Here is a 15,580-nt window from a genome sequence, read left to right as displayed (position 1 = left end):
CACAGGCGCACTATAGGCTCGGTCAAGAGATGTGCATCAGATCATGCACCAGGCGCCCTGGCTCGGTCAGAGATGTGCATCAGATCATGCACCAGGCGCCCTGGCTCGGTCAGAGATGTGCATCAGATCATGCACCAGGCGCCCTGGCTCGGTCAGAGATGTGCATCAGATCATGCACCAGGCGCCCTATGGCCCTGTGGCCTTGGTCAGAAATATACATCAGTGTTTGGCTCCATGGACTACATGCATCAGAACAGAATTTAGGCTTCTTGCATCACATACATCAGCACAGTTGCTTAAGCAATGAAAGATGGTTGCAGTAGAGTTTTCCTAATCACACAATTAACACATGCTTAATTATTTTGAGCATGTGCTTTTAGTTTGTTATGATAGTTAGTTAGCTTGTTGAGTTACTTGGCTAACAAGTCATTGTGTATATAAGGAATCCTTATTGTAACTTTCATAATCAATCAAAAAAAGGAATATTCATTACACATTCATCTTCTCTTCTAAACACAATATAACCAAACATGTTATCAAGATTTTGTGTTTCTAGCTTTGTTTTCCGATTGATTTGACCTTTCATTGGTGGTAGATATTTTGAATTGTCTTTTAGATGATAAAAATCGCCTTCAATAAATTATGCATTCTTATGTAATCACTCTTGTCTCCCTCAAAGTACCATATGATGGAGATGCATTTTAAACATTTTAAATGTTCTTATGCAATAACTCGTTCCTTATCTAACGAAGACATGAATAAGAGAGCATGAATTTTGAAAGTAAAAAGTAACCTTGTGCAATCGTAATTGTCCTATCTTAGATCTTGTGAGAAAAATTACACTCTTGGTTAAGTTGTCCATACAAAAAACTTCAACTTGATACAAAAAATGTTGAATTTGTTTAAGTAAAGTTTTTCCTTTGGTAGCAAATATACACAGGAAAACTATTTTTTTGTATCAAGTGATTATATTAAATAATTCAATTTCAAATAACTAGCATATCAAATTTCTGTTTTTGACTAGTTAGACAAATTTTCACTTATTGTGTCTAACAGAAAAAAGTTAAGAAAAACAAAAGGATTATATAAATAATAAGTATTTTCCTAATATATATTGTTTGGAAAGAAAAAAATTAAAAACCTATTGAACCTTCATAATCAAAATGTTGAATAAGACTAACATCAATAAATCAAAACTAGTGTAAGTTAAAATTATGTAAATACATCTCTCCTCTTAAAATATAAAATATATGCCTTGTTAATCAAATTAGTAATTGTTTCATCCATTGTTATGAAAAACTGATGATATCAACCTATTCAATAGGAAAATCTATGAATCAAACTCATACAATAAAGGGTAATAAATATGTCAGTCATATAATTATATAAGTTAAAACTAGTAAAAATTAAGTGAGATTAGCTTATCATTTAAAACATGATTCACCACAAAAACGCATATTTTACTTTGTAAAATGGGATAATATTTTTATTATTTTTTCAATATAAATATTAGTATATATATAATTTCACTAGATGATTTAATAAATCAACCACTTCTATGATCACCAGTTTATTGACATGTAGATATTAATATATAACACATGTTCCTTCATATGCCTGGAGCTCGTGGAACGTATGGAGCAATAAAATATTCATATTATTTTAATTGAAAAATATGAAAGTAAACACAAATATAAGTAATTTTCCTACTCATATTTGCTACCAACATAGTTGAAAATTGTAATACAATGAATGCCCCTCTTAGCTTCTTCTTTCTCTTATCCTTCACTCTTATCTCTAATAACTTCACTCCTATCAATGCAATATTCTCTACACAATCCAACATTATGTTACCTACAAATCAATATCACACACAAAAATTGACCCATCTACACTTTTTTTACCATGACATCCTAGAAGGAAAAAACCCAACAGTTGTTCAAATCATTGATCCATCTAACACTTCCTCAAGTGGGTTTGGAACAACTTTCATGATGGACAACCTTTTAACTAAGGGACAAGAGTTAAGTTCAACAAAAGTTGGTAGGGCTCAAGGGTTATTTGGTTTGGCTTCTTTGCATGACCATGGAATGGTGATGCTTATAAATTTTGTTTTCAGTGAGGGTAGTAGCTATGAAGGTAGTACCCTTAGTTTGGTTGGAAGGAACCCAGTTCAGGACACAGTAAGGGAAATGGCAATTGTTGGAGGAACTGGTGTGTTCAGGTTTGCTAAGGGATATGCTATTGCTAAGAGTCTTTGGGATATTTCAACATCTCAGCATTTTGTTGTGGAGTATGATGTTACTATTTCTTTTCCCTAGATCTTGTTATTGTTTCTAAGATATAATAACTATGGAAAATGAAAATATGGTGTATTTTTTCTTTACAATAATAGATGATATGGTGTCTTCTTGTATAAAGACTTTTGGATCCATCTAGCTAACTCAATCTGGATCAAGGTTTGGTTTTTATTATAATGGAAAATATTGAATTTTGCTTTCTTATATTTGAAATGTTATATATATATATATATTAATATTTTTCAACTATGCAAAATTTGTGGTCGTGTATTCATATTTAACAAAATTTAATAAAATTTGAATTCCTAAAAATATATTATTAATAAAATAAAAATTGTAAATAACAAATCAATGAAAATTAAATACTTATTCTATTTTTATTTGTTTTAAGAAAAATATATTATCAAATTAACTTAGTCACACTGTAAATTAGATTACATTATATTAGTATTAGATAAATTACAAATTAGAAAAGAAAGAATTTTGATTGAGTGTTAAATATAATTTTATTCTCATTTTTGACATTGTTCGTCTTCTTCTCTTTGGAATCAAAATACATAAAAAAAAAATTGGAGGGAGAATTTTGCACAAAATGAAAAAGACAAGAGACCAAAATTGTACTTTATGATTCTAAATGCCACTTAGAAATAATACATTTATTGCCACATCGAGCAAAATTTAACACGTACGAAACATCGTTATTATTTTTGGTGGAAAGGTAGCAACAAATTATCTTGTACATTTATGTAAGTTGTAGGTTGAAATTCACACATAAAAAATGGTGGAACTAAAATCACACAATTGAGGGACCAAAATTACATTTTAGTTTTTGTTTAGTTATTTTTAAATAACTTTAAAAGGAAGCCTTTGGAAAAATATACTGTATTTGTAAGCACTTGATTCCACATTCAATTTTCAATATCATTTAATTTAGAGTATAATAATAATCTTGAAGTCCTAGTTTTACATTTATTACCATTGTGATACTACATGAAAACAGTTGAGAATAATCTTCTACGCACTTCTGACTTTTGATTACTATAAATCATACTTAATTTTATATACACATACAACAACTACAAGTTGCAAAAGTTTAAAAAAAAAACGAACATTGTTGTCACCATATATGCTTAGTGAATTCACATCCAAAAACCCAACTTTGAGGGGGAAATGCAAGTCAGCTACCCCAAACAAACTGGAAAATATTCCTACTGGCAACTGCGTTGATCACATTGTTACTCCGAGTTCGAAGCATCTCCTCCTGGGCACGAGCATCGCCATCCTAATCAACTCGAACAATTGGAGTAAACTTAGAAGGGGGGAGAAGCACATGATACATTAATGATAGCATTCAACAATGTCTAGTGCATTTCTAAGATTCTTAGAAGGTATATAATTCCAATTCCAAACATACTAAATGGGAGAGAGGAATGAGGACTCACAAGTAGTGAGTAGGCATTGGCAAGAGACAATAGTGTGGGGTACAAATCCAACACATTCATGGCAACTTCCTCAGTAACCTGTGGGACCTGCATTCATAAGTTCCAAGATGTCTTAGTCAAAAACATTTAATCAATTTAGTAATCAGGTATAAGAATTATTCATTCAATTATAGGGTGAAATAGTTAGGAATTGCAGTTCTTTATGCAAAACTTAGGCTAAAGAACAAAAGGCTGTTCGATGAAAATGCAGACATAGAAAAAAGGCTGTCATCCAGAAATAGAAGAGAAACAATATATCAGGATCCAATCCGTTATTTATTTCAACAAACCTACCTAGAAAAGCCCATTTACATTGAGTTCCACCTTTTCCACCAGGGCACTTTCACTGCCATACCGCCATGGCGCCGCTTTCGTGAAAATGGCAGACAAGACCATATGGTGGATTTTTTGAAATAGCTAATGGTGATTGGCTAGAAAACGCCACGGCCATGGCGGCTATTTAACAATATTGTGAGAGAACAAAACATATTGAGGTTGATTGTGATTACATTAGAGAAAACATCATATATGGCATCATAGAGATGTCTCACATTTGCTCCCATGATCAACTTGTTGATATCTTCACCAAACCCTTGTTGGTCCTAGGATAAGGTATATACGTGACAAACTGGGTGCATATGATATATATGCTCTAGCTTGAGGGGGATTGTTAACATAGTCGATTGTGCTGTATCTTTATCTTTGCTAGTTTTCATAAATAGCTCTATCCTAATACCATAAGTTTAGGGGTTGATTAGTCTTAACCTGTATATAAGCATTGTTCCCAATACTCATCAAATATCAAGTGAACTCATATTTTCATATTCAAGTGCACTCAAGGTCAACATAATCAACAGTTAGAAAAACTAAGGAGAATCACTAGATAAGCAGTTCAAAACTAATTTCAAAAGTTTTCGTACCTGCATAAGTTGGATGGCAAATACATCACTAACTGTCATTTTTTCCATGTCTTGGCACTGTCTAATAAATTCTTTATAGGGGGGACATGTCCCACAGCATTTGAGATGGTTTTCGAAAACTCCTGACTTGTAATATTGGAAAATTGATTGGGTAAGATAACCATACTTCCTTAGGGTATCACCCAAGCCACTTGTTCTCTGCACATCAAATCCCTCTAGAATCTCTGTTGTAAAACAACTGCACATGGTGGGATTGAAAAAGTCTGTAATAGGGATAACTTTTTACACAAACAGAAATTGCAGGTACTGAATTTCAAAGATATAAACTAAAGAGTCCTTCACTATCAGCAATAATTTTGTATTTAAACACAAGTTATCTTCACTCTAGCAAAAGTATATAAGGCGAACTTAGTAAAATTTAGAAGTAAACCAGATATAGAGATGACAACTAGGATTGTGGTTTCCATTCTTATATAATCTAAAGACCACGATGAATAAAAAAATAGGATTTATGGCTACACAAACCATTAAGGGTATTTCTAGATCTGGTCCAAAACAAACTGCTGTAAGGGATTTACTGTAAACATAAATCTCATGTATAGTATCATAACTAAACATAAAAATTCCATCCAGAACTTGACCAAATACATTGAAATTTGTTACTCGAAAATTTATTTAATGGTGGCTCATTCACACTTACCAACCAAATGACATGTCCAGAACAATACTTCAATTATCAAATATTAATGACAAAACTAAACTAAACAAATGCACAATGCGATTTTCAGAAGAAGCCAATTTTAGAATTAAAGAGACCAGGACAGTACAACTAATTGTATGATTACTGATTATTAAAGCTAGAAAGCATAAAGGATTCATATAATGAACCCCAGCCAACCATCATAAAGCAGCACTTCAACTTTTGCTTATGAATGTCATAACACACAAGTTGAACAAAGAAATAAGGCTTACGCAGTTTTTATGCTTTCAGCAGCTTCAGAAGCATTTGGGTCACCTTCCACAAGATATATCAGCTTCTTCAGTCCACACCTCTAACAAATTGCAATTGGATTAAGAAATGGGTGTTGAGGAAGTCACATCGGTATGGAATGTGTGAATAATATCCTAGGACATGCACAATTCAACTGATACAAACCCTTATCGAAGATACAGAAACAATAAGAATAATTGAACAAAATAAAGCAAAGTTGTATTGATTAACAGAAAATGAAGGTAATTACAGTGGTATAAGTACCAACTGCAACAGAGCTAAGCTCCTACAAAGAGCTAATGCTCTCTACCCATACTAATAAGTGATTTCCCTAAAGATACCTCCTCTAAGTCGACTCGGCCTATTAATAACGGAAAACATTCTCTACCACATTCCTTTCTTACACTCTCTCTGCCAACTCATCAAAACTAACTTTGGTCCCACTCTCCTTTCATCTGGAATATACCTATCTCCTATCAATGCCACCCGTTTGACTTCAGCAGTTCAGCCTTGTCCTCAAGGCTAGGAGCAGAAAGTTCTGCATGTTGTAGCTGAAATTTCTTGAGATTTATCAGTAGTCGTGGCAGTATTGCTAACAAGCTGAAGCACGTGGAAGCTGAAAACAAGTTCCTTGTGGTGGTATCTCATAGTTTGAAGCATGACGACCAAGCTAGCCATAAGGTATAATAACTTCCACTAGGATCCCATTGTGCTAATCCAAGTAGATATGGGTCGCATTTGCAGGACCCTTGACGAATCAAAACCACATTGTTCCCACCTGAGTCACATAAGAAGCGGTCCTGGTATAACATATGTTTGAACCCTTGTGACTTGTCCTCTTAGATAAAGCTTTTTTGCTGCCTTGTATTGAGAGATAATTTCTACTAATGTTGCTAGAGTAAACACTACCTCCTTTGGGAGGGAAGATGGTGTGTAAAAATCACAAGCTGAAAGTTATCTAGGACTTGAATGGTATCTTCTTATTATACTGCATCATCACATCCCAATGTCCTCCAACACTAACCAACATGATTGAAAGATGGCACTTATTGGCATCAACAATGATATCTGGAATCTTTTCCTCCTATTGGCTTAGCCTCCCATGTTCAGTGCCAACACTTCCACCCTCCACTCTGCTCAATAATAGCCACGGCCATTTCAATGATTGGTGTAAATGAGGTAAGACTTGGATAGAAAATGAAGACAACTTGATCAGGTGTTGATGTCATGGAAAATAGTAATAATATCAAACAAAAGCTTTTAGACATGATTTGTGGTAACAACATATTTTACAATCATGGCAGCCCAAAACCCCCAAATGGCACATGCTACAATTTAACAACATATTTTACATGGCGAATGACGTTCTGCTGAAAACTGCCACTGCAATCTGCCATGGCTGCCATTTGAAAGCGCTTCTGTGTAAACTTACTTTCAGTTCCTAACCCATAAGCTGCATAGAGCTTCATGCTGACTTGATAAACCTATTTGGAAGTCCAAAGCTCACTCTAAGCTTGAGTTCTTTATTTGGATAGCAGTGCTTAATAGAACTCAATGACATGTTGAAGGCTCATAGACCACATAAGGCTATTTCCCTTATATGTAGGTGCACAGATGTGTATGTGTGTGTTATGTGTGATGCAAGCTCATATTCAGTTCCCTATTTTTTTCATTGTTCTGTATTTGTCTACATGGATTGCTTTACTTGGTAGTTTTTGGAGAGTGTCTGATTGGTCCTAGTTCCTTAGATCAGTTTCTGTTGACTAGCTTTGCTGGTTTTCGGAGAAGTAAAGAAGAAAAACCCTCATGGTAATGTTCAATATATGCTACTCTTTAGTGCATATGCTACGGAGATTTCTAAAGAAGGGCACATGCTTTGCCTAAGATTAGGCACTTGGCTTCTATTTGGTGTAAAGCCCATTGTCTCTTCAAGCATTCCTCTTACAAAAAATGTTGGGAGATTGGAAAGCTCTGCTTTATTGAAGTTTTTCTCATTTTGTTTACCTTCTTCGTTCACCCTCTCTTCAATCTAACTCTTTTTAATCTTTCTTCTCTTCATATTAATGAATTGGTTCTTTTATTAAATAAAATATTTTATTCATATCATCACTAAAACTCTACAGCAAAGCATCAATAACTCTATGTTCTTTAAAACATTATGCAAAAGCAGCAGAGCCATTTATCAGAGACCATATATATCCATGCGCTCGTCATCAACATGTTCTAACAATTTTAAAAAGTCATGAAACAATCCTAACTATCGAAAAAGGAAAGTTACCAGAAGTCTTATTTTTTGATCCTTATAGCGGTTATCCCTGATTGAACTGCGTAAATCATCAATATGTTTCCTCTCAACAATAAAATCCAATACATATTCAGTGTCAAGAGTTTTATGGCGTGCTATCCAAATCCCATCTCCAACTGGCAATCGCCGAACCTGGAAAATCAAAAATTTCAAATTTTACCATCTAAACATAGAAGCAGAGATATATATTAAATGTATGCTTCATCCATGTCCAAGTAAGACCAGTATCACATTTAATTTTCTTTAGAATCATATATGTGGTCAAAAAGCTTAACTGAGCTTCCCATTACCATTAATTAAATCAAAACAGATGTAATAGGTTCAAAGTGAACAGTTTTGTCAAAACATTCGGATAATACTTTCGTAATTTGATAATCTTCAAAATACAAGTTCCCAAAAGATATACACAATGATAACTGTAATATCAGGGGTCTACATAAGGAGACAAGTCATATATATCACTTGGAAAGGCCATCATCAAAACCAACAATTTCCAGAAAATACTATCACCATACCAAGAGGTTGTTGGATGCAAGAAACATTATTATCCTAAGTCAAATTTATCTTAATATCGGTATACATGCGTGTATATATACAAAACCTATACATTATAGTTATCTCAGCTAATGATCACAAGGTTTGATGTCAGTTTCCATGAAAATGTATCATCACACAGTAGATAATACCATACACTTATTTTCTTTGGCAAGCAATTGGAACTGCTTGTACCTAGTAAATACATCAAAACTCACCTCTATTTGAATTTTGAATTCGCGGCGGATATTCTCAATAATCTTCCTAGATCTTGATCTGAAAACAATAGAATATAAAGTCCATCAACTCATTAACAAGTCATACAATATGCTAGGGTGCCATAAATACAAGTAAACTGTACATTGTCACAAATACTGAAATGAATACCAATTCAAGCATAAGAAGCAATACTTAAGTAAAATACTAAGTTTGTATTTATGTTACTAACCCCTGAGTGGCAAACTGCTCCCGATCATCCAAAATCAAAATCACTTCATAGACATCCTCAAATCTATCCCCCAAGCTCAATGGTGGAACACTTAAAATGTTCATCTTTGACTCGAGCTCATCTTTGTTTCGCTTTTCCATGGACTGATCCTAAAAGTTTCATCAGGAAAGTATAAATTTTAACATCAACCAAGCCTTTATCCCACTAGGCAGGGTCGGCTAAAGTACAAATTTTAACAATTGTTTAAAAAAACTAAAAAACACTTCTTGGTAGTGTATATGCTAAAATATAGATAAATACACAAAGACCAAAGTTCATGTACTTTTATGGTCAAATGCAATTTACCCACCTGGTTTTTTATTCTATTTGCACTTTTTACCCTAATTACAAAATTTATTGGGCAAGGAGGATTTCTTTTCCCTTCTAACTCTTTATAATCATCTTCATGAATTTCTTCTTTAATCATAAAAATAAAAATCAGATTAAGTACATTTCACCCCAGTTTTCATAGAACCCGCAGTAACTTCTTCCCTTTCATTCAGTTTAGTTATTCACATTGGCATAATAAATGCACATGTTATGCACATGAGCTTTTGGTATCAAAAAACAATTATACTTTTATATACCAAGTTTTCATTGAGATTCATCTTTTTAAAATTCTATTAGTGGCCCAAAATTCAGGAGAAAATATCAGAACGAATCTAGGTTCAGGGATGTTTGGTGAGAGAAGAAGTGTCTGAAGACATTTGAGTTCAGGGACATTTGTTTAGAGGAAAACTGAATGAAGGTGACTAGTGAAGTTTGAAAATAGAAAACGGAAGCTCGAAAAAGGTTTAGGTTTTAAACTCTATGAATGAGGGTGAAATACTTGAGACTGGAACATGAGCCATAAGTTGGCAGTGAAATTTAGTTTCTGTAGGTAACTTTCAGCATCTTTATCTGCTGACTACAATGTACCTTGAACTACTGAGTCTGGAAAAATTATTCTGAAGAATACAATAAAATTATGAAAACATAAAATTTGATGAAAATAAAGATATCTTATATGTATAAGTATAACAGGACAATTTTTATTTTATAATATCGACAGTTCATGTGCACGGCTTCTGCATTTACTGTCAATGTGAGCATCTAAATTGAGCAAAGAGAGTCAAGAAGATTACAGTGCATTGTGTTTTATTAGGGCTTAATGTAATAATTTAAAGTCAGGGGGAAAAGTGCATTTGACCTACTTTAATGCAATATAAGCAGTAGACACTATCATCTTGATCCTACTCCATGCATATGCCATTGCAAAACTGATAACTGAATGTACCTAATAAAAAGAAATGCATAATGTAACTTCTATGACATTTTGCACCACACAAATGCAATACTTATTAGAAGTATCCCCATGAAGAAATATTAAAATAAGTGTTCAAACTCAACAAAACTTAGATTGAGAAAGTTAATATATTTAATCAGTATATCCACAAACACATTATATTCCCAATGCACAATCACATAAAGATCCATTTTTACATTATATTGTATGCAAAGTAAAAAGCAGAGCGGTTATACTAAATGGATCAAACCATACATTTGATGAGCAAGCTCTCAAGGGAAACGATGGAATATCAAGAGAACAGGAATTTGACACATGCCCACCATGGGATGACCTCACAGTTCTTTTCTCGATTCCAATGAGGTCACTGGAACCTAGTCATTTTGAAATGAATTGCTGAGGTATATCAGTGGTTAATAAGAAATGCTGTGAAAACAAGGGAAAAGAAATATCATTTACAATAGCATTACCACTCAACATATGGCAATTATTTATATTAGTTTGCGATTCGGGCTGTGGACCATAGACTTGCTCCTCTCGAAGATGACATAAAACAGCTGGCCACAGAGATGAGACATCTTTATTTGGATAGCTTCTGGAAATTTCAGTGAAAGAACTAACAATTTGTTCCTTGGAGTAACCCATTCTTGTAAACTACAACAGAAGAATCAGCAACATAAATCTAATAATATATAATGTGTTTTGTAGAAGAAGTCTTAAACACAGAAAAGAAAACAAATAGATTAAGTTAACAACGAAAGAGCAAAGAAAGCAAGAATAGTAAGAGATGAATATTTTAACATTTTCTGAATAGCATGTATACCTCTTTTAAGGTTGTTGAGACCAGACATTTTACTTACTATACACCCATTGCAAGAAACAAAGACTATAAAAATAACTACAATTGAGTGTAGCTAAGACAAATGATGAACTTTATTTTCAAAAGAAAATGCATCCAAGGAGAGGAAAAGAGCAATAAATCAGATTTTATGCCAAACAAATCAGCATCAGGCATCATTTGAGTGATTGCCGCAGAGAACATGTACAGTGAAGAGCGAAAGGCCGAAGCTTTTGATATGAATATGAAGCAACGAAATAAGTAATAAGGATTTTAAATATGAGGGAAAATACCCTCTCAAGAGAATCAAGAGGAACACGCATTGGCTTCTTTTGCTGGGTCAATGGTGACATCACTTCTGATTCCGAATCATGACCCTCGAGTTCCTTATCTAAGGAGTTCTGCTTATCCATATAAGATGAAATTTCAACAGAAACTGACTTCTCCAGAGATTCTGCCATTCCTGATCTTTTAAGACAGTCACATGCTGCTTCCTTACCTTCTTGAGTTAGCATGTACCTGAAAACAAAACCGAGTTCATCTGTACAAGTATCTATTTGAACATATCAAATTCTACTTTTCATTTAAAAACATATGTCATTATTTTACAGTTGCTTAACAAGAACCACTCTAAAAGTTGCTGTCTCAGAATATAGTATATACTAAATATTAAATTAATTGTAGGTTTAAATATACTCTGATAGGCTATCCACAGAAAGGCACATTTAAACAAATCACAGATATAATGTTCACCGGAAATGAATCACCAAAGTAGTGCCTAAATGAATTTCTTATATCTTATGTTACTATAGGAAGGACTCAAGAGAGTGAGCATCGTCACAACAGTAAGGTTGGTACCTCGTAGCTGAGAGGTCACAGGTTCAAATCCTAGAATCAACTTCTTCGTGTGCAGTCTTGCAGGATAAGGCAGCATACATATCTACCCTCCCTAGACCACCAGGTGGGAGTCTCAGACGCTCTATCATAAATCGGGCCCATTGACAAAACATTGATCTCTAAATCTTTCCTAATTGTTTCTCCTAAGATTTTTCTTAGCCTCTCTATGGCTCTAGAAATAAACAATACAAGAAATTAATTACAGATTCACAATACGGAGGTTCCCTCAACTATAGGATTGCAATATATAAATGATAAATATAAAAGATTAAGAGAAAAGGTTAATGTTCAAAACTAGTAGTAATATAGTGATAGGAGACATGCACAATGGAAAACCATACTTTGCTGGACAACTTGATCTTACAACTAATCCCTTAGTTATCAGTGTCTTCATGCAGCTCCATCCACTATACCATTCCCGTGGAGAACTTCCAAAATGGCCAGGTTTTCCTTTCCCTTTTTCTGGACTGAACATTCCAAATGTGATAGGTCAAAAGATGCATACATTTTCTAGTACTAGTTTAATTAAAGACGAAGAGAAAAATAAAGAAACTATGTTGAACATACATAATTGGCACTCGAGATAACCCACTAGCTTCAGCAGCGTCGATAAGTTCCTGTTTACGCATAAATTCATTCCCATTTGAAGTTCCCCTATTAAAAATGTGTTAAAACTCATAGAAACAAGTTTTGCCATGACAACTTCCATAACATATATCAGAACAAAAATGTACAGCAGTAAAGGGTTATCAAGAGAGTGAGCCTAGGCATAATGGTAAGGTTGTTGCTCAGTGGCCATGAGATCACAGGTTCAAATCCTGAAAGCAGCCTCTATGCTTGTGAGGATAAGTCTACATACACCTATCCATCCCAGAACCCACTGGATGGGAGCCTCGTACATTAGGCCACCTTTTTTAGTAAAGGGTTATCAACAAAAATGTGCATTTGTACATACCTGTAAAGGGTTATCAACAATGCGTATGCCACAGAGTTCCTCTGAGGCATATAGCGCTTGGCTCCTTTAGTTGTCTTTCCTAAAAGAATAGAGATATAAAACAAGAATTATATACAATTGTAGACCTATGCTAAACCGTGCAAATAATTTTGGCACTTAAAAACCTAAAACCGTAAAGACAATTGAAGATGACAGAAAAAAAAACTACAAAGCACCAGACATACCCTTTTTGGTCAAGCCATCTGGTTCAGAAACTTCCGAAGTGGTCCCAAAAAACCCCTGCATGAGCTTCAGAATCATTTTACCAACACCCCTTCACCACAATTCCATATACAACAAAGAACCTCATTAATTCAGTACAAAGTTGATAATAAAATTAAAAAGACAACTTAGTTTATCATCTACCCTTGTCAGTTTACAAACACATAACCAACCAATCAGTAAAAACCCAACCCAACAACCCTTTTAGACTAAAGTTCAAGCTTTGAAGGTCCAAAAGGGATATCCCAAAATCTGGATAACTTTATCACCAAGAAAAATATCAGGAAAATTTTCAAGTTAAACAAATACAATGTGTAAGACAAGCTCAACAATCAATTTACAAAATACAAACACATCATTAAGAGTGACTGGGTGAATACCAAATTCATCCCTGAGAAAAAAAGTGCTCCGCGATTTAGCCTTTGACAAAACAAAAATCTTAACAAAAAGTCTAACTTGGTTCTCAAGAATCAGAAATGCCGAGGACACATTAGTCCCTATGAAATTTTCTGACAGTCATTTGAGATTTTTAGGCATCAAATTGGGATATTTCTAATTTTTCAGGGACTAAGGAGTAAGGACCCATTTGGCTTATAGAAAGAGTGACTCTAAGATACTATAAAAATATGTTTCTACAAAAAGTGTTTTTTAGAAACTGAAAAATATAGTTTTTCATAACAGATGAGTTTCAGGTAATTTTTTCAACTTTTAAATCAACTAACATGTAAACCTGAGAGCAATCACTTTTTTCCTGCGTATAGAAAGCTTAAACAAAAGTTCTGGAATTAGATTATGGGCAATTTTTTATTAGACAAACACTCACAGTAAACCAATGAGTAAACACCCAGTTAGACTTTTACAATAAACCAATGGGTAAACAAATAAAAGTACCTATTACAATAAAATTGCAGCATTCAAAATCCACATATGCCAATGCCACAAAAAAAAAAGCAAAATTACAAAATCAGAAAAATTAAATTTTTACATACTTTTCAATAAATAAATAAAAGTACAATGTGGGAAAAATTTACTACATACTTGACCTGAGAGAAATCTTTGATGGTTAGAATTGGGTTTTTGGAGTTACAAACATTTAAGTGAGCCTTAGAGAGTGCCATTTCTATGTTATCCGAAATCCCTTTAGGCTTCTGTGCCATTTCCTTCCATTTGTTCCACATGTATGATGCCAGTTCCTGATTCTCTGGGCAATGAACCCGGTTCTCCATTGGGTTAAGATTTTCCAGAAAAAATCACTTTTTTGAAATCAAAATGAAAACTTTTCGATGTTTTTGTTTTGGGTTTATGATGGTTTGGTTTGGGATTGTGTAGAAAAGATCATTCAAGTGGTTGCAGAATCATGAACTATACCGCGCTAGGTGAGATACAGTTTCAAATCAAGCTTGTTTTCTGTGTGTTTCCATGATGGGCTTGGGCTTTTACAATGGGCCTAAGTTTTATCACCAAGGTTATTTTCTTTTTGATAAAATAGGAAATAAAGTAAAGGCTTATGGGAAATTATATCAATTACAGAAAAACATTAGAAGAAAGAGCAATTACTTTAGTAAGGTAATCTGCACATAAAGTTTCTAGCTCATGGCATAATTGTTAGATGAAGAATGGAATGTTTATGGGTTGTCAAATTTAATTCCAATCTTCTTTGTTATTGTTTGAGTTATGATTTTGCATTGTACCTATCTTTTGTTGCATATGTTCAATTTAGATTGTCAAGCATTAGGATGAAGATTGAGAGCAATATCTTGAATTTTGACCTAGAGATGAGGAGGGATGATGGTCATGAATATGTTGAGGTTTTATTTGTTATTTTGATAGACATCATTGAATCACATCTCAACCAATGTCTTATATATTGACGTAATCCACTAGAGTGTAAAGATGTCTCATATCCAATCATGTATCATATTAGAAAGAGATGTTTCCTCCTCCGATTTGAAGTTTGAAACCATCTCTCAAAACTTGTAAAGCCTTTTATATAATATTATTACATGATTGGGAGTCATTCTTTTTAAGGCAATTAGGAATAATGTGATCCTCAAATGTTTTGCTAAAAACAACTGAACATGATACTTGTCATAATTATGATGTAGAGCCCAAACAAGTTTTCCTATAAGTGATGTGTTATACTTTATTGTCGCTCTAGGCCCAAGCCTCCATTTGATTTGTTTGTAGTGATTTTTCCAACTCACCATATGCATGTCTTTCTAGTCGGCCTTTCCCAAATTAAAATCTTGAACGCAATTATCAACTATTAAGGAAATATACTGTGATAGTCAAGCCAATTGCATGTAGTATATGGGTATGGAAGATG

The 15,580-nt window shown here is 33.8% G+C and overlaps 2 protein-coding genes across 3 annotated transcripts; one reads left to right on the top strand and one right to left on the bottom strand.

Annotated features, from left to right (window-relative positions):
• Nucleotides 1,710–2,447, top strand: LOC109335856 (dirigent protein 21-like). The gene is made up of 2 exons (XM_019572087.1): nt 1,710–2,350; nt 2,425–2,447. Exon 1 carries the CDS (start codon nt 1,749–1,751, stop codon nt 2,319–2,321), a length of 573 nt encoding a protein of 190 aa, XP_019427632.1. The 5' UTR covers nt 1,710–1,748; the 3' UTR covers nt 2,322–2,350; nt 2,425–2,447.
• LOC109335842 (crossover junction endonuclease MUS81) lies at nt 3,342–14,590 on the bottom strand. Of its 2 annotated transcripts, none has more exons than XM_019572068.1 (15): nt 14,293–14,590; nt 13,218–13,306; nt 12,994–13,072; nt 12,606–12,692; nt 12,380–12,505; nt 11,435–11,660; nt 10,774–10,957; nt 10,559–10,677; nt 8,980–9,128; nt 8,750–8,807; nt 7,971–8,129; nt 5,674–5,753; nt 4,702–4,939; nt 3,743–3,829; nt 3,342–3,582 (listed from the first exon to the last, which is right to left on the bottom strand). In XM_019572068.1, exons 1-15 carry the CDS (start codon nt 14,478–14,480, stop codon nt 3,478–3,480), a joined length of 1,974 nt encoding a protein of 657 aa, XP_019427613.1. In that variant the 5' UTR covers nt 14,481–14,590; the 3' UTR covers nt 3,342–3,477. The 2 variants fall into 2 exon arrangements, with proteins under 2 accessions (XP_019427613.1, XP_019427620.1); XM_019572075.1 differs by lacking the exon at nt 14,293–14,590 and adding an exon at nt 13,399–14,115.

Source organism: Lupinus angustifolius, chromosome LG02 (genome assembly GCF_001865875.1).
Source record: "Lupinus angustifolius cultivar Tanjil chromosome LG02, LupAngTanjil_v1.0, whole genome shotgun sequence".
Taxonomy (NCBI): Eukaryota; Viridiplantae; Streptophyta; class Magnoliopsida; order Fabales; family Fabaceae; genus Lupinus; species Lupinus angustifolius.
The sequence above is the reverse complement of the archived record's forward strand: the minus strand, read 5'-3'. Positions and strand labels throughout refer to the sequence as shown.

Bases quoted from the DNA above. Each gene is read 5' to 3' on its own strand.
- LOC109335842 (XM_019572068.1), bottom strand. From the start codon at position 14,480: ATGGAGAACCGGGTTCATTGCCCAGAGAATCAGGAACTGGCATCATAC. The intron at 13,307-14,292 runs GTATGTAGTAAA...ATTGTGGTGAAG, and splicing joins AAAGATTTCTCTCAGGTCAA to GGGTGTTGGTAAAATGATTC. The intron at 3,830-4,701 runs GTACGAAAACTT...TTATGAATGCAG, and splicing joins TTGCCATCCAACTTATGCAG to GTCCCACAGGTTACTGAGGA.
- LOC109335856 (XM_019572087.1), top strand. From the start codon at position 1,749: ATGAATGCCCCTCTTAGCTTCTTCTTTCTCTTATCCTTCACTCTTATC.